The 21,899-nt window shown below is 37.4% G+C and overlaps 1 protein-coding gene across 3 annotated transcripts in view; it reads left to right on the plus strand.

Moving 5' to 3' along the window:
• Positions 1-15,297, plus strand: part of C1GALT1 (core 1 synthase, glycoprotein-N-acetylgalactosamine 3-beta-galactosyltransferase 1) — a 51,051-nt gene extending 35,754 nt beyond the window's left edge. For all 3 annotated transcript variants that reach the window (XM_068972543.1, XM_068972546.1, XM_068972544.1), the window contains exons 3-4: positions 3,120-3,787; positions 10,335-15,297. In XM_068972543.1, coding sequence (XP_068828644.1) covers positions 3,120-3,787; positions 10,335-10,553 — 887 coding nt within the window. In that variant the 3' untranslated portion in view covers positions 10,554-15,297. The remainder of the gene's footprint in view (positions 1-3,119; positions 3,788-10,334) is intronic.
• Positions 15,298-21,899: the final 6,602 nt, after the last annotated feature.

Below are 21,899 nucleotides of genomic sequence, written 5' to 3' on the forward strand. Positions count from 1 at the left end.
GAAAACATAACTTAGGAAAAGGCAAAACTTTCAGGTTAGATTTAGTTCTGAAAATTTTAATTTTGTTTTCATGGTTCATATCTATGTCTTTGGTTTTTGCTGTTACCTTGTTTTAGTCTTGTTTTTTGCTTAGTCTTGTTTTCCTAGAGAAACTCAAGAGGTATATATAAATTTCAATGTACTTTTTATCAGTGTCTGACATAACTAATCTTTTCTCCTTTTGAGAGGCATAAAACTGTTAGGGAAGTAGAAACCCAGGCATGTGTTACATCGATATGACTTGACTTCACTTTCTCCTGGTCCTCTGCCTCCGACCAGGTGTTCTCAACTGTGTCCTCTCCGTGCCCCGTGAATGCTGCTTTGCTCTCAGCCTCTGTTCTTTGGCTCTTTCTTTGCCTGTGTGATGTCATCAGCCCTCATAATTTTAGTTTCCATCTGTTCCTTGCTGTCTTTCCCTTAACCTAGTTCCAGACAGTATGAGAAGACATTCACAATTCAGAGATCTCTGCAAATGGCGATTTATTTGACAGAAAATACAGCAGCTTGGAAAAAAGGTTGGAATTCTGGGATGCAGCAGGGTCCCACATTAAGGGGTGTTTGTCTTATCTTTTTGGCAGTAAATTGCTTCTTTCCTACCTCTCAATCTAAGGTTGAGGGTGAGGTCCACATCCTGGTTATTTTATGAACTAGCAAGTACACGCGTACTGTGACACAGTGTCATGTGTGAGTGTTTCTGTGACAGTGGTTCGTCTCTGAGCAGCTGTGTTCTTAGCAGAGAGCCGTTTGCTCGCTCTGCACTGGCTCTGCACCGTTGCTCTAGGCTTTAGTTGTTCAGTGGGAGCCAGGCTTCTCTACTGGGAGGCCGTTCTAGATCAGCCTCACTGCAGGCACATAAATTAGGGCCTACTTGTCCTACTTGATGGTCTACAAAATGTAGGTATGCTTAAGGTTTCTCACAGACTTAGCGTGTACATCATACTCCTTCCTCTCCTTTACAGTCCTAAAATGTTTTCTCCCTCCTGTTCTTAGATAGCTCACTGCTTTCTGCCTGGGTCATGGTAGGTGCTCTCCTCTGCTCACCAGCAGTCCTGTTTCTCATGAATGTGAACAGTCTGCTTCTTTACTGTTTCTAGGCTACTTCTCTCAGTCTGCAGCATGCTCCCCCTAAGTCAGACCTTCAGTTGTGTCCATGTACTTGCACTCAGCCTAACTTCACCGAGTCTTTTGTCCTTTCTTCTGGTGAATTTCATTTAAAGACCTAATTTCTGCCTCGTCTCTTATTTTTCCTGATCACTACCTTATATCCCCTTCTTCTCTGTTCTAGCCAACTTCCCAGTCCACTGTTCTGTAGTGTTTATCAGCCATTACTTTACCCCTCAGTTCCCTGAAACCTTTACACATACCTCTGTTACAGCATCTTTTAATATACAGCAAGTATTGGTTTGCATGCCAAGTTCCCATGCTAGAATGAATTCTCCTGTGGCAAAACATGTGTTCTATTCATCTTTTTATCTCCTTTACCAGCGGCATGCCCATCACAGAGTAATGAATGAATGAGTAATTGAAAGAATGAGAAATGCTGTCTACCAGATTCCAACTGTAGGGAGAAGGATGTCTTACTCTATGTGAAACATATTAAGGATTTCTGCTCCCACCACAGTCCTTCCTGCCCAGGATTTGACATATATGTACAACTAGGAGATTGAACCCCTCCACTGTATGAAATATGAATGCTCTCTGCCTGAAAAGAGGGCAGTTTTGTCTGGTTTTGGATTGCAAATTCTTGATATTCAGAGGGACAATTAGAATATTTTCATGCCCTTCCCAGCATTTCCATTTACTCGCTCTTAGTCAGTTAACTAGAAATGTATCCCTCCAGTTGTTAATTTTTCACAGGATTGAGCTTTTGTAACTGATTGACCTTAACTTCAAGGACATTTCCTCAGGATGCTGCCTAGAGCATTGCTACACAAAGTGCAGTTTTGTAGAGTCATGCTGGTCTACAACTAAAAAAGTATTGACATCAGAATTAAACAGTTAGAAACTTTTATGGTAATTAGACAGTAATTTTGTGTAAATCTAAACATAAAAACTTAGGGCCTGTGTTTTTGTATTTATTTTTGAAATTTTATTTATTATTCATTTTTGGCATGTTGCAGAAGTATAGGTCTCTAACTACTGGAAATAAAAATTGATCCTTCACCAAGCACTGATCTGGAATCTCATAGTTGGAGTCTTTCTCTGGAGCAGTGTTACTCAAAATATAGTCCTGGCCCAACAGCCTGTGAATTGTTTGTTAACCTGTCTGCATCCTGATTAGAAGCTGGCACCAGAATGTAACTCAGATAAGCTTACTGCTTAGTTAAATAGGCTTTTTGGTAGATTGTAGCAAGACTGCCTTGATGAAAGAAGTAAGATGTTGCCTTATGATTTTTTTAATTGTTTTATTTTTGGCTGTGCTGGGTCTTCATTGCAGTGCTTCATTGCTGCGCCTGGGCTTAGTTGCCCTGAGGGATGTGGCATCTTCCTGGAGCACGGATTGAACCCATGTCCCCTGCATTGGCAAGCAGATTTTTGTGCTCTGCATCACCAGGGAAGCCCAATGTATTGCTTTATATTTTGGCGTGAGCTCCCTGTTTCTTTGCAAACTATACTATGAAGAACACTGCTCTTGACAGTCTTGGAAATACTACCTCTGCTTGTTCTTGTGTCCTGTTTCTGGTGGATTTGCACTTTGGAATGAAGTATGTTACTATTAGAAATGATCTCAGCTTTGCATTAACTTCATCTTTTTCGAACTGGGGTAGTCATGAAAATCTTTTAAAGCCACCTCAGGGTATCTATAGATGCATAACACAAGATGTGGGCAGGATGGACTGCTGCTTCAGGAGTCTGTGCTGCCTGCCCTTCAGAAGCTTATTTGCAGCAGTGAAACATTCCTGTCAGTGTTGTGTTTCCTTTTTTTTTTTTTTTTTTTTAGCTGAATCACTAACAGTAGAGAGGTATATAGTAGGGGGAGGGGAGTCTTTTGAAATTGTTCAAGAAAATATCTTCTTTGGTATAATTTATTTTGAATTTACAACCATGTAAATTAACTTTAAGCAATTTTTGTTTAATAGATGAGAACACTGACATCGCTGAAAAGCTCTATCAGAAGGTTAAAATTCTTTGCTGGGTAATGACAGGGCCTCAGAATCTAGAGAAAAAGGCTAAACATGTCAAAGCTACATGGGCCCAGCGTTGTAATAAAGTGTTGTTTATGAGTTCAGAAGAAAACAAGGACTTCCCTGCTGTGGGATTAAAAACCAGAGAAGGCAGAGACCAGCTGTACTGGAAAACAATTAAAGCCTTTCAGTATGTCCATGATCATTATTTAGAAGATGCTGATTGGTTTATGAAAGCAGATGATGATACTTATGTTATACTAGATAACTTGAGATGGCTTCTCTCAAAATACAACCCTGAAGAACCCATTTACTTTGGGAGAAGATTTAAGCCCTATGTAAAGCAGGGCTACATGAGTGGAGGAGCAGGATATGTACTGAGTAAAGAAGCTTTGAAGAGATTTGTTGAGGCATTTAAAACAGACAAATGTACGCACAGTTCCTCAATCGAAGATTTAGCACTGGGGAGATGCATGGAAATTATAAATGTAGAAGCGGGAGATTCCAGAGATACCACCGGAAAAGAAACTTTTCATCCTTTTGTACCAGAGCACCACTTAATCAAGGGTTATCTGCCGAGAACCTTTTGGTACTGGAATTATAACTATTATCCTCCTGTAGAGGTAAGTTTAGAAATTTTATTACTGTATAGGTACTTTGACTTTTGTTTATTTAAAAAACTAATAATGTGATGTTCTTTAGTATCAGTAGCCAAGAATCTCTCTTAGTCTTTTTATATTGAATGGCAGTATAACAGAGCAAATGAGAATGAAGGTGTCAGCAGTAATAATTCCAATAAATATTTGTATTGCTGCATGCCCAGCACTAAGAAGATAGCAGTAATATTGTCAAGTTCCAATTCTTATGAACCTTACATTCTTGATGAGGAGACATACAATAAACAGGCAGACAAGTCCAGTTATAAAATGATTTTAGGTAGTGCAAGTACCCTGGAGAACAGTGGAGCCAGGTAAGAGGATGGAGAGTGACCAGAGTTGGAAGGGATACTTCAGTTTGGGCAAATGAAGAAAGCTTTGCTAAAAGGGTACCTTTTGAACAGAAGCCTGAGTGAGGTTAGCAAGCAGGCTATGGGAAGATCTAGGTAAAGAGCCTTCTCATCTTCAGGAACAATACCTGAAAAGATTTTGAGGTTCAGAAAGACCTAGGTTCAAATCCTGCTCTCCCACTTAATAGTTGAGTGACCTTGGATGGACAGAATTTGCCTAACCCCTGAGCCTGTTTCCTCATTTGTAAGACCTGATCTACCTGTCTGATCCAGTGGTCATCACGATACAGGACAGTGTCTGTTATACAGGGAGTACCTGTCAGTCCTGGACCTTACTTGATAACTTAGCTTACATTCCTGAGAATTTTATCTAAAGTAAATTATTAAATATTTCAAATGTACAGCTAAATATTTGAGGATATACTGTTTTGCACCCACCAATGACTGGGTACGCACATACAACACAACCAGCTTTACCAAATATTAGTCTTTTGCCCCATTTGCTTTAGATCTTTTTTTTTAAAACAAAAAGGTATAGAGATAGGTGAGGCCAGTGTCCTCGCCTCAGTCCATTTCTCTTAGCTCCTTCCTGAGAATTAACCACTGTAACGAGTTTAGTATTTATCATTACCATGCGTGTATTTATGTTTTTCCTACATGTTTCTGTATTTGTAAATAATACATAGTATGTTGTTTTGCAGGTTTTTAAATAAGTAGAATTGTACCATAGGCATACTTGCACATATGCCTTTTTTGCAACATTAAAATTTATCAACATTAATATGTGTATCTGCTTCATTAATTTTAAACCGCTGTATAATAATCTGCTGCTGCTAAGTCGCTTCAGTCGTGTCCGACTCTGTGCGACCCCATAGACGGCAGCCCACCAGGCTCCCCCGTCCCTGGGATTCTCCAGGCAAGCTGTATAATAATCTAATATATGAATATACTGTAACCTACCCATCCTCCTGCCTGTATATATTTAGTAAGCTGTTGCCAGTTTTTCACTATATTAGCATTCCATCAGTGATTGACTGGAGACCAGGAATCACAGAGGCTAGCTTTTAGCCTCAGTTCTGTTATTGATTAATGTCTTGAGGCAGGTCCCTGGTGCTGTTTACCTTTTCTCTGGCCCTGAGGTAACCCATAATACACTTTATGGTACTGTTCTCTTCTTTACAAGCCATTGTTTTCAAATCACCATCTAAAACAGTGTTTCTCAACCAAGGGCTCTTTTTTGCCTCCCAGAGGACTTTTGGGAAAATCTAGACTAAGCGACTTCCCTTTCACTTTTCACTTTCATGCACTGGAGAAGGAAATGGCAACCCACTCCAGTGTTCTTGCCTGGAGAATCCCAGGGATGGGGGAGCCTGGTGGGCCGCCGTCTATGGGGTCGCACAGAGTCGGACACGACTGAAGCGACTTAGCAGAAGCAGGAGCAGCAGAGACCTTTTTGGTTGCTTACTTAGTGGTTGCTACTAGCATCTAATGGGTAGAAATCCACAAGATTGTAAACTTACTAGATGCTGAATATTCCACAATGCACATGACAGCCCCTCACAACAGAGAATTATCCAGCCCCAAATGTCAGTAGCACTGAAGTTTCAAACCTTGACCTGGAACTTCTGACCTGAGCTTTTAAGTTTTCAGCCTTAAAAGGAAATTTCAAAGCAAATTACTACTTTTTCAGCTCTCAACCACCAGTGTGTTCCTGGTACTTACACAGAAGTGATAGCTAATCCTTAATGGTAAACCTACACTTAACGAGTGACAAAACAGACTCAGGAGAGTCACGTAACTTGAGTATCCTGATGAGTAGCCTTGGCAGTATTTGCAGTCCCTCTCTGATTGTAAAAGCTCTTATTATTTCTATCATGGCCACTGCTGTCTGATTAATCTTATATGTACTCCCCACAGGAGTGTAGAGTGTGTTAGAATAAATATTCTTTGGTTGGGATAAATTCCACTTGAATAAACAAACATTTTAAAGTTCAGTTTTATGTAATGAGGTTTTTGAATCCATATGCTAGCATCTTACTGCTATTATAGGTGCAAGAATTTCCTAAACTGTAAAACACATGTATTCCCAAGTCTGACTGTTGATAGTCTGTTTTGGTTTTGGTTTCAGTGAGGTACTACTTGGGATGCTTTTTCAGTGCAAAGTTTTCTTAAGCTATCCAGGATTACTTGACCTCTTCCCGTCTCAATTCTGCTCCCCTACCGTACAAAAATATACTAAAGTCAAGAACATTACAAATGCATAATAATGAAAACACCTAAATGCATGTAAGATTTCACTAAGAGTTTTTGATGTTGGATACACATAACAGTAATAGCAAAGGGGCATAATAATTGTTATTATTTTCAACCAGTAAAATATCCCACTTTGCCCTTAAAAGTACTACCAACAGTTCCTGCCTGCAAATAAGGTATACCTAATAATATATTTTATATTAACAAATATTCACAGAGCACATATTTTATTTATTTTTGGTTGTATCATGGCTTTTTTTTTTCTTTTGAACTTTTTGTTTTGCATTGGGATATAGCTGATTAACAGTGTTGTGATCATTTCAGGTGAACAGCAAAGGGACTCACCCATGCATGTGCATATATCCATTCTCTCCCAAACCCTCCTCCCATCCAGGCACATATCTGATTTAAATTGTACTAGCTTTCTAAATGGATGGGAAATTTTACGTTTATTCTCTAAAAATTTATGTTATTTTAAAAACTGTAAAACAGACTTGTAAGTTCCAAAATTGACCCAGCCTGATTTTGCCTCTTCTCTCTCAGGAGGGTCTATATAAACCCAGAGTGAAACCACACTTCTGTTACTATTCATCATTTAATAAATTGTCTTCTCTCTAAGGGAGTTGCTGTTTGCAAAGCTGTCGTGAATCTCATACATACTTGCTTGCTTTCCTTCAGTTCAGTTCAGTTCAGTTCAGTCGCTCAGTCATGTCCGACTCTTTGTGACCCCATGAGTCGCAGCATGCCAGGCCTCCCTGTCCATCACCAACTCCCGGAGTTCACTCAGACTCACGTCCATTGAGTCCATGATGCCATCCAGTCATCTCATCCTCTGTCGTCCCCTTCTCCTCCTGCCCCCAACGCTTCCCAGCATCAGAGTCTTGTCCAATGAGTAGTCACTAAAAATACAGTGTGGAAAAGATTTGTCTATAATTCAACATTATAAAGCAGTTATACTCTAATTTAAAAAAAAAAACAGCTCCAAAAAAGAAAATTTTATCTAGCAGGTTAGGGTGTGAAATACTGTAGTTAATCAGAAAGTTATGTTCTTACATTAGTTGTTCAGGACCTTTCATGCTGTGCCCTTTCACACTACCTTCTCACTTAGAAGTGAGTCTATTCCCAGAAATGAAATCTTTTCCCTAGGACTCCAGTCTGTTTCCTAGCAGTAGATGTTTTTTCACAAGAAAATTTTGAAGTCAGTCTTAATACAGCAGATTTAAAATACAGTGGATTTTCAAATATTAAAAAACATTCCTCTATGTGTGAAATTGCCTTTTTGATAGGTCAGAAATAATCCAATGTGGTTTTAGCGTATTAATTCTTCAGTTTTATTTATATTACCTCTAATCCATTTGAAACTTAATAGTGTATATGGTTGATGTAGAGAACTCCTGATTTTTCCAAATTGTTAACTAATTATTCCAGTGCCATTTATTAATAGTCCTTTGCTCACTGCTGATGTAAAAATAGCTCCATTATTATCATTCACTGTAGCATTACTTACAGTGGGGTCGATATCTGAGGTTTCAGTTCTGTTCCATTGTTCTATTTGGTTTTGGCTCAGTACCATATTGCTTTGAACCTTGTAGCTTTACAAAGTCTTCAAATTATTAATCTAAGACTGTGTCTTGTCTTCTTTATTGCTCCCTCTCTTTTTTCCTTTAAATTGTTTTGGCAACTCTCAAATTTTATGCTTGTACATAAACTTAATTACTTTAGGAACAATGGATATCTTTGCCCATTATTTTTTAAATTTCCTTTTAGGTCCCTTAGTAAATTTTTATAGTTTTCTTCAAGTAAATCTTTATTTCTTAAATATCTCCTTAGGTTTTTAGCATTTTTGTTACTCTTCTAATTGGTTTCTTTGCTTAACGCTTTTAAACTAGTGTGTATATGCATATACATATGAAAGTTTTTTTTTTTTCCCTAAGCATCTTTAAAATCTGGCTCTGTTCCTGGATTTTTTTATTTCTGATGATTTTTCACTCAACTCTGTTGAGTTTGGGGGGTATCCATAATCATATGCAAAGAACTAGGTACTTTGTTTCTAAGGATTATAACTATTTTATTATATTGCCTTTTATTGCTTATAAATATTAACTAAATAAATAATAAGTTAAAAACTGTTATCATTAAGCAGTTATCCTGGCCATCCAGTAAAAAAACAGCACAATGGAGTATAACATAATTACTACAGTAAATCTAAGCAAAATATTATTATAATATTTCAGAGTGATATAAAATTGCTTCCAGAGAAGATCCAGGAATTTAATATTAACCACTTTTGTTCTAGTCTTTAGTTTACTATGCACTGGCCACTATAGCAGCCACTAACCACATATGACTGTTGAGTGCTTCAAGTATGACTACTGAAATTTAGATGTGCCCAGTAATAGAAGTCATCCTTGATTTCAAGGACTTAGCACAAATAAAAATAATGATTTCATCAATAATTTAGAAAATATTGATCACCTATCTAAATATTAAAATAATATAGATTTATTCAGTTAAAACATACTCAAATTAATTTCACCTATTTCTTTCTACTTTTTAAGTATGACTGTGGCATTTTTTGATCACATATATCTACTGAAGAGAGCTGATTTGATAATCACAAGTTGACCTATCTGTTTAGTTTTCATATTCATTTCTACTTTTAAATTCCCTAAAAATGTAAAAAGTAGAAAAGAGATAATTTTTCAGTGTCTACATGTTGGTCCAAGAAACCCATCTATTCAGTGTTTGTTTCAAAGGAGTTTAGAGAAAAGGCTAGAGAAAACACAATGGACAATTTCTTCATGGTTTTTGCTGCATTGTAAGCTGCATACTTCCAAACATGAATTATTAAATGTTTGATTTAGTGGATCACTATGAATCTTCTCTGGGAACTTGTCTGACTTTTTCTCCATGGGTCATTGCAAAGACGGTAGATAGTCTTAAGTTTTCTTGGAGTTATCTGAGTGAAACAGTCTCCAGATGCCAGTTTTGACCCCAGAATGACCTTGTGACTGACTACTTAATTCTGGGACCAGTTTTTTTTAATTTTATTTTATTCCTTTTTTATTCTTTCCTGCTTTTGTATTTTTGTTGCTATTTTGTTTCTGTCTTCTTTGATTTAACTGCTCTCGTGTCAGCTCAGAAATCTATGAGAATTATATAACTGAACAAAAGTTTAACTGAGGGCCACCTGAATGTGATTATTCTGTCAGTGTAAGCTAACATTTATTGAGTATTTACTACAGGTAAAGCATGGTACCAGCCATTTTGTCTCCTTTAAGTAACCATCTTTTTTTGCACGTGGGGAAGTTGAAGCTTATAGAGATTAAGTAATTTGCCCCAGATTATACACTAGTAGGCAAAATATGGGCTCAAACCTAGGTATGACTTAGCACTTCCTCTCTTAAGTACCAGATTGTTTGGGTTAATCTATCGATGAAGTTTTAGCTTGCAGATACATTATGGGCAAGGCTTTGTAGTCACTGAATGTTCTAAAGGTGTCTTTCTGAGGCTGAGCCAAGCAAAAATTTATAGTGAGAAAATTATGAAGAGAAAGCAAAACTTGGAGAAATAGAACTTTGTCCTTTGTATAGCTGACTCTTTCATTTGAAGAAGTCTCATGGTTTTCTAGGTTTGGTTTTTTTGGAGGGGCGCTAATCTATAGGGTATGAGAGAATTTTATTTCAGTTAGATATACTTCAGCAAGTTCATCTTTGATTTTACATTGTTGAGAACTCTGAAAATACTTGGTTTCTTTCACGGATCTAATAAAGCATGTGGTTCTGCTTTAGTTTGCCAGCTTTAATGCTTTGATTCTGTTAAAACTAGTGTTTCCTTTTTTATCCTTATGTTAATATTGTACATAATAATATGCCATTTATTAATAATGCCTGTTTCTGCTACTTTTTTAGGGTCCTGGTTGCTGTTCTGATCTTGCAGTTTCTTTTCACTATGTTGATCCTACAACTATGTATGAGTTAGAATACCTCGTTTATCATCTTCGTCCGTATGGTTATTTATACAGATATCAACCTGCCTTACCTGAGAAGATACTAAAGGAAGTAAGTCAGATATACAAAAATGAAGATACAAAAGTAAATCAGGAGCCCTTGAAAGAAAAACATAAATGAACGGAGGTAAAATGCCTAGTGTTGCACTGAAGAAGAACTTCTCCATTTCTGATAGAGAACACTGGAACCCCAGTGAGGAATTCTTTCCAAGTGAACGTTCCATGTTAGAAACCTTTTGTATGAACGACTGTAAACTGAAGCTTTAAGTGCGCTGTGAAGTCTGTTAAAATGTGTTTTGATACAGTAATATATATATGTATAAGAAAAACTTGTGTTTTTAAAATGGTGGCCAGGCAGAGGGACTAGAAAAGAGATATCGTTGCCTATTCCTGACCATATGTATTACTTTCACTGGGAAATTAAAAGTTAAATTTGCTAAAACTACACTGCACCATGTTAGTAACTCACACACAATGCTAAACAGATCCACCTTAAAGAAAATTTAGAAGGAAATATTGTTGCTCAGTGTTGTCTGTAGACTCAGAACATGAGTTTATATTTGCAGTCTGATATAAATGAACCAACCGCCCCCTGACACACACCCGGACAGTTTTTGTCTAATGAAAATTTGCTGTGACTATTTATAATTGGTAGTATTTCTTCCAGAAGAAGGTAGAATAAGAATGGCACTTGTCCTTAAGTGCATTAATAAAACCACATTTTGAAATTATCATGGGCCTTGACTGTATTATATATTTCATTCTAATTAATAGTTAATCTTTCGTGGAGTCCCCGTTGCCTCTTTTCTAAATGTGCTTAACCATTCTCAAATGCCATTCTCAACTATTGATATTTATTTACTGAAAGCATTAATAGCATTCTATAAACATGCATTTTAAAATATTTTATTCCTAGTTTTACCCATTATTAATTATGGGTAACTAATGAATTTAATGCTATTTGGAAATGCATTTCTTATAATAGTGCTATTCTCAGGAATCACTAAGTAACATTTTTAACTGATTATTTAAAACTCTGTCCAACTACATAATCATAGTTCCTTTCTTTCTCATTCTGTTGAGAGATGAGAACTTGTTTGTGCCTTGCGTAACTTGTTTAAAGCAGAGGTTTGAGATTCATTTTTCGGTTCTGAGGTGGCTGTTAGGTACACTGGCTAAATAATTTGTAAGATTTTGACCAGAGTTAATTAAAAACATTAAAAAATGCAGAATTCTTAAACAAACTGAAATGTGTCAAATATTAAAAGACCAAATGCTTAATTTATGAATAACACTGAATTTTGATGCTGACTTCTTTGAGGATGATCATTTTTGTCAATGGACAGTTGGAACAAAGCAGAATACCCATTCAAGACTGTCATCAAAAACACATAAGTGTTTCATTCTAATTTTAACCCTCTATTTCATCTAACACTCTATTTAAAGAATTTCTGGAAGGAAAGAAAATGTTAAATTTTAGTTGTTTTTACCAAGTATCATCTGAGTGTATCATAACAGAATACACCTTCTATATGATTATCTTAAATGTTACAAATAATTTACATTTCTCTTATGTTTTATCATAATGCTAATTTTATGTGGCTGTCATGCCATTGATTCTGCTGCTTAGCTAAATAGTTTATGTTTATTGTGCCAAAATATGTCAAAACCAAGACCTCTTTGTGTTGTATATTTGAGAGAATGTGCATCCTAGTGGCTAATGATGGCATTACTCTGTCAACATAGTGAAAACTTAGACTAGTTTTTACCTATTAAATTGCTTTTTGTTATTTTCTTGGTGATATCAGCTGCCAAACTTTCAAGGCATTCTCTTCTTTGAGCAACTCTTTACCTTGGTATGAATTTGAATTGAATTGCAGTCCATACACGCTACTTTTCTGTACTGGAATTATAAATTGTTTACCATAAACATCCAAAAACCTTAAAATTGACTCATATGAAATCAGCATTGTGATGAATCCTGAGGTCTAGAGTTGGACCACCTGGGTTTAAAGTCTTGTTCTGTCACTAGTTTTGTAGCCTTGAGCAATTTGCTTAATCTTAACTCTGTGCCTCAATTTCCTCATCTGTAGACTAGGGACAGGAATACTACCTACCTCACAGGATTGTTATGAGGATTAAATGAATGACTATGTGTATGGCTTTTAAGAACACTGTTTGTCCCAGAGTATGGAGTGCTAAGTGTAAAAATTTTTTATTATTCTTTACCTTGGAGTATATTTATTTTAAATGAATGAGAACTCTGCTTTAATGAAATCAGATATTAAAGGAAATATTTCATACATTTCTTATAATAAGTAATAGCTAGTTTTTATTTGATGCCTACTATACACCAGGTAATGTGCTTAGATACTCTGTGTTAATCCTCACAAATTGGGGGTTACTCCCATATTATAGATGAGAAAACTGAGGCTCAGAGAACTACAGTCATTTTTCCACTGTCAGAAAGTTAGTAAGTAACAGAGCTAAGGTTTATACTCAGAGCCTGTGTTCTTTGCACCATGCTAGCCTTGAGGTTAATCATGCAACATTATTTCCATTTTTATTTAATGACATATGACATCTGATACATTGGCCAGTAGTTGTCAAATTAACCAGCCAAATTGTCATAATGATTCTTAAATTTTGGTTCATATACTCTTGCCTGGGAACTTGTCAAAATGGAGGTTTCAAGACCCCAATTCCAGAAATTTTGATTCTTTCTTGGGACCCAGAAGTATGCATTCTTCCCAGATTCCCTTGGGCACCGGTTCTCAAAGTGTGGTCCCAACCCGCAGTGGCAGCATCACCCAGGAACTTGTCAGTAATGCGTCCTGGACCTCACCCCAGACCTGCTGAATTCTGAAACTCTAGTGGTGGAAGCAAATAATTATGTTTAAATAAGCCCTCCAATTCCCCCCTAAACCTGGTGATCATATGCAAATCATCCTTATAACACACTGAGGATTACTTCCCCAAAAGTGTGGTTACCCTTCAAAATTTAGATACAGCATAGTTCTATACTATGGGTCTAATATAGAATCACACTATATTAGTAAAAGACTAAAGATAATATAAATATATTTGGTAAGAGACTAAAAATGATATAAAAGGTCAGTGAATCATTCATTTGACAAAATCCTTTAGGTTCTTCAGAGTGACTAATATCAGAGCCCACAGTAAAATATGAAGTTTAGTAGTTTCATATTAGGGCAGAAAATGTTCAGCAATTACTAGTTAAGTACACAATAATTCATTACAAGCATACCTAAATAAATATCATAAAAAATGTCTCCAATTGGTGGTAAAAAATTTTCAATAGAGATAGTAAAGTACTATTATATAGTATGCAGAATGTTTTTCTGCTAATTCTATCAAAATTCATCACTTTCAAGGATCAGTTGACTGTCCTATAGGACGTAGTAAAGCAAAAATCTCTCCAAGTAATTAATAGAGCACATAAAACCAGATTTGATGAGAATAATGACTTACTCTCTTTCAAATGAAGATTTTTGTCATCTGGGTAAGTGACTTTAGTATGGTCTTAAAACAGGCTTTGCTGTCTTTTGTTCTCCAATAACAGTATACTTGTATTTTAAGTGGGAAGTTTGTAGATGATACAAAGCAGATTTTTTTCCCAGAGTTCAGTTGTTTTCAAATACCTTGAACTTCAGAGGAGTTTCTGTTACATGTAAGAAGATTTGGAAATAAATGACTAACCAGGTTTTAATATATTTAAAAGTATGGTAATTGAATTTGAGCATTAAATTTGCTAATTGGTTATTTTGATAATTGTTTGAGTATTAATTTTTCACTTCCTTGAGCCTGTTATACTGTATTATTACCAGATTGAGGCTTGAAAAATCCCTCATTTGATAGATTAGATGAAGTCTACCCTTTTATTCATTTAAATTTTTATTTCTTTAGCATATTTTACTTCTTTAGAATATTGACAATTTCTACTTCTTTGTATTTATTGCCCGTCTTTATTTCCCTGATAACTAACTTCCACTTTCTAACTACTGCTGATGCTGCCCTCACAAAATTAATTCAGCTATTCTTAGTGATTAGAGTTTGTATATATCACTTACATAATTTTATACCTATTGATATTGTTTCCCTATGAGATTGGAAGTAAAAATTTGTCTAAGAATAATGCCTGCTGGCTCTCAGGATACTTGACCTACTTAAAAGTCTACAATTTTAAACTAATTTTAGATATTCAATTAAATGAAGTAAAATTATTTAAAATTATTTGCATTCTTCCACTCCCCAACTTCCCTTTTTCTCAAAAAAAAAAAAAAAAACCCTCATTTGCCTCATTTCACTGCTTATTTATAGTAGGCTTCACAGAAGCTTACTTAAGAAATCTGGGGGGCAACCTGTGGTTTATGTTGGACTAAATATAACCTCTATTAATTAAAAAAATGGCTTATGTTTATATACTGGAGTTGAAATAGAAATTTTAGTTCAGATTAGAATGAGAAACTTTATAAATTCTCTTTAGAGAAACCAACTCTAAAACTAGTTTCACAGTTGAATAGGGCTCTGTTTCAACTCCTTTACCTCTCTAGATTTTAGTTTATATCAGCAAAGTTTAAAAAACTTTACAGGGCCTGCAGCGATCCATATAAAGTATATTATTAGAGGGGAACTAATCTTACTGCTAAGCAGTGTGTTATATTGCCCAGAGAATGTTTGTGTTTTGGAATTTAAAAATTATGTAACGTAATAGTATCATGAATGATTTTAAAATGTCTGGTGACTTGCTTATTTTAAGTGATCACCAATAAGTCAGAAAAAATGTATTTTTAAATGTTTTTTAAAGTGCCTTTTGAACATTTTTTAAAAATGGATTTAAACAACTGCATAAAATAAATTACCATTTTAAAGCTGCTTTATCTGATTATTTTTAACTGATGTAAAAGTTATGGGAGAAACATTGTCTTTAATGGGTAGTTTTGGGGTTAGTTTACCAAAAATATTAAGCAGTTTTCCCATCAAAGTTTTTCAATTTAAATAGGCTTAAATAATTTTTACTGCAACATGTTATTTTTCTTTAAAGCAACAAAATATTCCACCTCTGATTTTGAATAATCTACATTAAAGAAACAGAAACACCTATGCTTTTGTCCAGGTAAGTGTGTATCTGTGTATGTATGTTTATAGGTATACATATATGTTATAGAAAGAACATATGAAAAGAAAAGATTGCTTTCCTGTTTCTTGGTATACTTTTATCTGTCACATACACTTTATAAATTTATTTATTCAGCTAATTATTTAATAATTGTGCCCAGGATCTACTAGAAATACAGAGGTGAACCACGTATATAAGGTTTCTGTTCCCATAGGGCCCTAATTCTACAGCTAGGCAATAAACAAGATAGTAGATGAAGGAACACCATGTTTCAGAGTGGTGGTAGGAAAATAAAAGTGTGATGTGGTAGAAGAATTTTCTGGGTGGGGGGTGAGGAGGTAATCTTTGAGGTAATCTTTGAGCTGATTTGAATGACAGACATTGTATATACTTCAAAGATACTTACATCTATGAAGTTCTTTGCTCCTACTATGTAAAAAAATGGTAAGACTGTTGTTTCCCGCCTCTGCTCAAGCATGCTTTGGGCGTATGTGAAGGCTCGCCACCTTGTCTTTCTTCCTCCTATTCCTGTAGCACTGGAATCGTACTCCTGATAACATTCAGGGTTGTATTTCACTTTTCATTGTTGCTGTCAGATTGTAGAGCAATGGTAAAGTCTAGGCAGGAGTTTGAAAGAGAACTAATGATTCAGTTTTTTTCTTCAGTTTTACATAAGGATATCATCCTTATAACTGTACTGTTCAGTGGACATGTGTGTGAGAGAGAAGACTAGAAAGGTATGATTATTTTAATAGTTGAATTTTTTCTTTAAAGTATCATTTTTTACTTTTTCATACTGGTAAGATTTATGTCGTAATTTTATTTGACGAGATGAAGGTCTATGCTTAGAGTAGTTAGGCATAGAAATGATTTGTTGTTCATAAAAATTAATTTTTACAGCCTCCTCACCTGGTTGAATTTTGCCTCACTTCCTGCCTTTGAATTTCTGGTTCTTTGAACCTTCCCCTGTTCTTTGCTTCTCTCATCCCATGTCTTTCTTTGCTTTTTTTCTCTTCCTCCCATTGGCAGCAGTGCTTTTGTTTCTTTAGGCTTTTTTTTTTTTTTTGCCCCCATTTCCTATCAGCAGATGTGTTTTAAAGATTTTTTTTTTTAATCACATGTTTTTTGGTGAATTTCAGTTCCCTCCCACCAGCTGAAGAAACTTCCCTAGAATCAACAGAAAGGAGAAGGAAGAAATAATTTCCTAGAACTAATAGAAAGGACTCAGAGAAGACACGTCATCAGAATCCTAGAATTTTCTCTTTTGTATGGAAACGTTTCCTTCTAGAACCTACCCCTCTAAAAATATGGGTGATTTTTTTTTTTTTTTTTTTTTGCAGTATTTGAAAACCAGTGAGAATCTGCCGTACTGCTTTTAACCCCAAATAGGTATCCTCTTGTCTGGCAAGAGTGGTGTGCGAGGCTTTGAGTGGTGCTCTTCGTGGCACCCCTGGGGCACCCGTGGGTTTCCCTTGTGGCTCAAGTGGGAAAGAATCCGCCTGCAGTGTGGGAGACCTGGGTTGGGAAGATCCCCTGGAGAAGGGAAAGGCTACCCGTTCAGTATTCTGGCCTGGAGACGACTGTATAGTCCATGGGGTCACAAAGAGTCGGACATGACTGAGCGGCTTTTGACTTTCACCGTGGCAGAGGACTCTCTCTGGAACAGAATCACAGGTGTTTTTCTGTTTTATTTGAAACAGTGAGGCGGAGGCTTCTCCTCTGGCTGGTTGTTGCCAGCTGCTCTGTGTGCTGTCATCTTGCGCTGTGACTTCCACCTACCACCGTGTTTGGTCCTGAGGGAGGAACTTGTCCTCTCCCTTATGCAGCAGAGCAGAGGCCAGATGCTCCTGGATGTTCCAGAATAACAGAGGAGAAAGTGCAGAGAATAACCTATGAGAGCTGCCTAGAAGGATTGGGATCCTCCTGCCGCTCACCAGACTGTTTCCTTTGCCTTATTTCCAAAGCACCAGCAGTAGCTGAACCACCCCCACGAGAAGCATTCCAGATACCACTACGTTTTTATAGAGTGTCCACCAAATTGACATCTACCCTGTGTATAATGAAGCTCTTCCTTCACCCCAGGTTACAGCTCTCACACTTCACTTCCTGCTGGAGAACTGACTCCTCTCCTGGGAAACTGATAGGGAAAACATTCACTATCTTCAGAGGAAATCTCATCTTTACCCAGAGGAGTGTGGTCTGGATTTGTGGTCCCCATGTGGAAATACCCAGTAATCTGTGAAAGTGAAAGTCGCTCAGTCATGTTCAACTCTTTGTGACCCCATGGAATTCTCCAGGCCAGAATACTGGAATGGATAGCTTTTCCCTCCTCCAGGGATCTTCCCAACCCAGGGATCAAACCGAGGTCTCCCACATTGCAAGCGGATTCTTGACCAGCTGAGCCACAAGGGAAGCCCAAGTCGTCAGAGGAAATCCCATCTTTACCCAGAGGAGTGTGTCTGGATTTGTGATTCCCATGTGGAAATAGCCAGTAATCTGACTTCAGTGTATTTTGTGAAGTCTGTATTGTTCCTTCTTAAATAAGTCCCATGTGGAGCAGCAACAGCCAAAGCCAGGTGAAGGCACACCAGGCTCAGCCCTGTACCTGTTCTGTCTCAGCACAGTAAGGGTTTTAAACTGGTCTTAGGATCCAATTTCAGCTATATGCTCACTTCACTATAAGAGTCATCAACCTTGAAACTTAACAGAGGTTGCTTGATAACTTCATTTATATCATTTTCCTCTTTAAAAATTAGCCACTTTCAAATCTTCATCTTCTTTAAAGTGTCAAAATTTTAGAAGTGGAAGCAGAACAAAAGAATTGGGAAATAATGAGTGAATCACCTGTGTTTCCTTAGTGATCCTAAATTAGACATGTGCCCTGCTATTTCTGCAATCTGTAAGTAATAATGACATTTGGTGTTATTTTCCATCTGACAGTCTCATAATTTTGCTAAGTTAGACTTTCTTTTCATGTTTTATTGTCCTTACACTCTTAGGCTACTAAGTTCTCAGATTTACCAGATGGAAAGCTGTTCAGAAGTCAAGTGACTCGACAAGTGAAGCAGAACTGAGTGATGAAATTTAATCTGAGTCTGATGTTTCAAAAAACACCAAGACCCAGTTTCCTTTACTGACTTAAAAGTGGGATGAAATGAAAAATTACTTGGTGCTCACAAATTTTAAGATCACAAATGACCTCATTTAGGGCTAATTGATTCTCTCATAATAATGTAAATAAATTTGCTCTCTAATAACTCTAGATCGCCACATAGATTATTTGAAACTCACTTATCAGAGTATCTTTTCAAGGGTTTTCTTTTAACTGTTTGCATCTAGAACTTTTGATGTAGAATTACCCAAACTTCTTGCCATTACTGAAATTCAAATAAGTGAAGCAAGGGAAATAGAATGTGTGAAAATATAAGGCAGTGATTTTACCCAAAAGCATGATTATTATCATCAGTGAGTTTTTTTTTTTTTAATTAAAGTAGATTGGTCTACTTTGACACTGTTTTCTCCAGACTCCACCTTATGTAATAGGGTGGAAAGATGTTAGTGATTTCCTCTCTAAAAGTGACTGTACTTCTCACACCTAAGAATTAAAAATTAACCTCACCCCATGGCCGATCATGTTAAAATCAGGAGCTGTCATGGTTACCTCTTCTCTCATCTCTCCACAGGTAATTCTTCCCAAGGTTCAGCCCAAGCTCTTTTGTGTACAGAAGGTCAGCAAACATTTGATTTATTTTGTTAGATTAATATAAGTCAAAATCACACCCAGGCAGCTAGGGTGTGGTAATAGAGACTTCAGATCTCCTAATACCCTAATTCTAAGCTCGTCAGTCAGTATTCTCTTCCACATGAGAAAGAATGACAACTTGACAAGAAACAATCCGGCTTCTAGAGTAAGGCACACTAAGCTATAAGAAAAACTGGCATCATAGGATGGCTTGCTTCAGTGCTAGAGGAGTGTTACCTAGCCCAAACCCCTTGGATTATAACCACAGCAGACAGGTGTGTGACAGTTATAAGGTGTAATGAAGTCACAATCTTAGATCCTCTAGTTGAGCAAATATTGATGGATGACCTACTCTGAAAACCTCTGTGGGAGATAAAAAGATAAGTGAGATGTAATTCTTGCTTTCTCAATCTTCAAAGTCTTTCTAATTTTCAACTAAATATGTAATTCAATTTTCCCCAATACTCTTTTTATTCTTGTAGTTCTTCGTGTGAGATTGTCTCCTGGACATCATTTAATGCTCAAACAATTCCAACTAGCAATTTTATTTTTTGCTTTCAATTCTTAGTTTGGTCCCCACTCTAATATCAAGACCAGGTTGGTGAATGGGAGTGTTGGTGAATAATTCCAATCAACTGTGCGATCAAGCTGAAATCACATCAGGCATGTGACTTGAACATACAGAGTCAAAATATATTCACAGTTTCTGCACCTCTGGATTTTTCACCTTTTCATTGTTAGCTTTCAGTACCGTTTTTGGTAGGTGAAATTGAGGCTTTAAAAAAGCAAAATCAAAGCTCAGTGCAATTTTAAAATACAAATTTATTTTCCAATCATATGTTAATCTGCCAGATCATTTGCCCATTCTTTCTTGAATTAAGCACAACACACACTTGCATGCCTGTACACACACGCACACACTTTGGCGACCTCTGGTGAACAATCTATTGTCAGGACTAATGGGACTTGTGAGGATCTGCTGCTGACCTGAGCAGAGCATGCAGAAAGGCAGATGCTAAGTGGCCTTGAGAGTCACACCCAGGGAGAGGGAACAGGGAAACTCTCCAGGAAGATCCCCTGGAGGAGGGTGGGTCCTTCAGTCTTTCTTATTCTGTATACTTGGGGCAAGGCTGCCTGGCCTTAGACACCAATACAGGTATCCCCCACTTTAAAAGTCGCTCTCCTCCACTTTGCTTTTACAAAACACCTATATTAGTACCTGTTTCCCTGATAGCTCGGTTGAAGAATCCAACTGCAATGCAGGAGACCCCGGTTCAATTCCTGGGTTGGTAAGATCTGCTGGAGAAGGGATAGGCTACCCACTCCAGTATTCTTGGGCTCCCCTTATGGCTCAGCTGGTGAAGAATCTGCCTGCAATGTGGGAGAACTGGGTTTAATCCCTGGGTTGGGAAGATCCCCTGGAGAAGAGAAATGCTCCCTACTCCAGTATTCTGGCCTGCAGAATTCCATGGACTCTACAGCCCATGGGGCCGCAAAGAGTCGGACACGACTGAACGACTTTCACTTATTAACACAAAGAAATCCAAAGAAGATTTTCGCTTTTACGGAGAAGGTAAGAAAAGTGAAAATACCATTCCACAGCATTGATTTTGCTGCGATGGAGCCATTACAGAGACAGAGCACACCCTCCTGAGAGGGGAGCAAGCGGCACCATCAAGCCCTTCTCAGAGGACTACACTTAGCATCTCAGCATCACACCACCCGCGTTTTGAACTGTGTCTGTGAGCATCTGTGCTCCATCTCAGTTTATTTTGTGCATCTGTTTTGTGCAAGATGTGTCCTAAGGTAATTGCTTGTTTGCTTTATGCCATTTCAGCTTACGAAAGCTTTCATAGGAACGCTGCACTTTCAGAGAGCCAGGAAACCTCTATTTAGCTGGTCAGTGGAGAAGGACTGCCCAAGGAAATGGCATGGTTTTGGACAAGGTAGCTCTCTTCAGTTGAGGGTAATTCTTGGAACTTGATTGAGAACCATCAGCTGCCCACACTCCCAGCAGCTGGGGAATAACAGGTGCCTCAGACATGCAGGGGAGACTGGACCCCACCTCACTACAGAATCCACTGTAGTGGTGTCCACTACAGAATCTCAGTAAAATCTGGCCATGAAAGCTCACCTGTGGCTTCTATCTTCAGTCCTTTATCGTTTTGTTTTCTTTTGGCTCTTCAAGAGTATCCAGACCTTCCCACTCTCTCACTGTTTGTGCTTTGATTTTTCAATGCTTTAAAACATTGCCAGTTTAAAGATTGAGAGTGAAGCTAAAACAGTACTTGCCCGGGAACTCCTTAGATTGCTCTGAACATCTCCCAGGTATGCTTGGCTCAAAAGAACACTGTTCTAACCAATCTGGGCTTCTGAGAAAAGTGAGTTGAGCAGGCAGGAAAGTTGGGAGCTACCTGTGCAGAGTGGCTAGGATGGTCACAGAGATTGCCTGGGGCCACTCAGTTCTGAAATTGTCTCCATTCATAACTACCTCTGAAACCGTGGTGTTGCTCACCCGTCAGTGTCATTCACTTTGCCCTTAGGGTGAACTGTTTTGTTTATCACGTTGTGTCTGATTGGAATTT

This window comes from Capricornis sumatraensis, chromosome 5 (assembly GCF_032405125.1).
Source record: "Capricornis sumatraensis isolate serow.1 chromosome 5, serow.2, whole genome shotgun sequence".
Classification (NCBI taxonomy): Eukaryota; Metazoa; Chordata; class Mammalia; order Artiodactyla; family Bovidae; genus Capricornis; species Capricornis sumatraensis.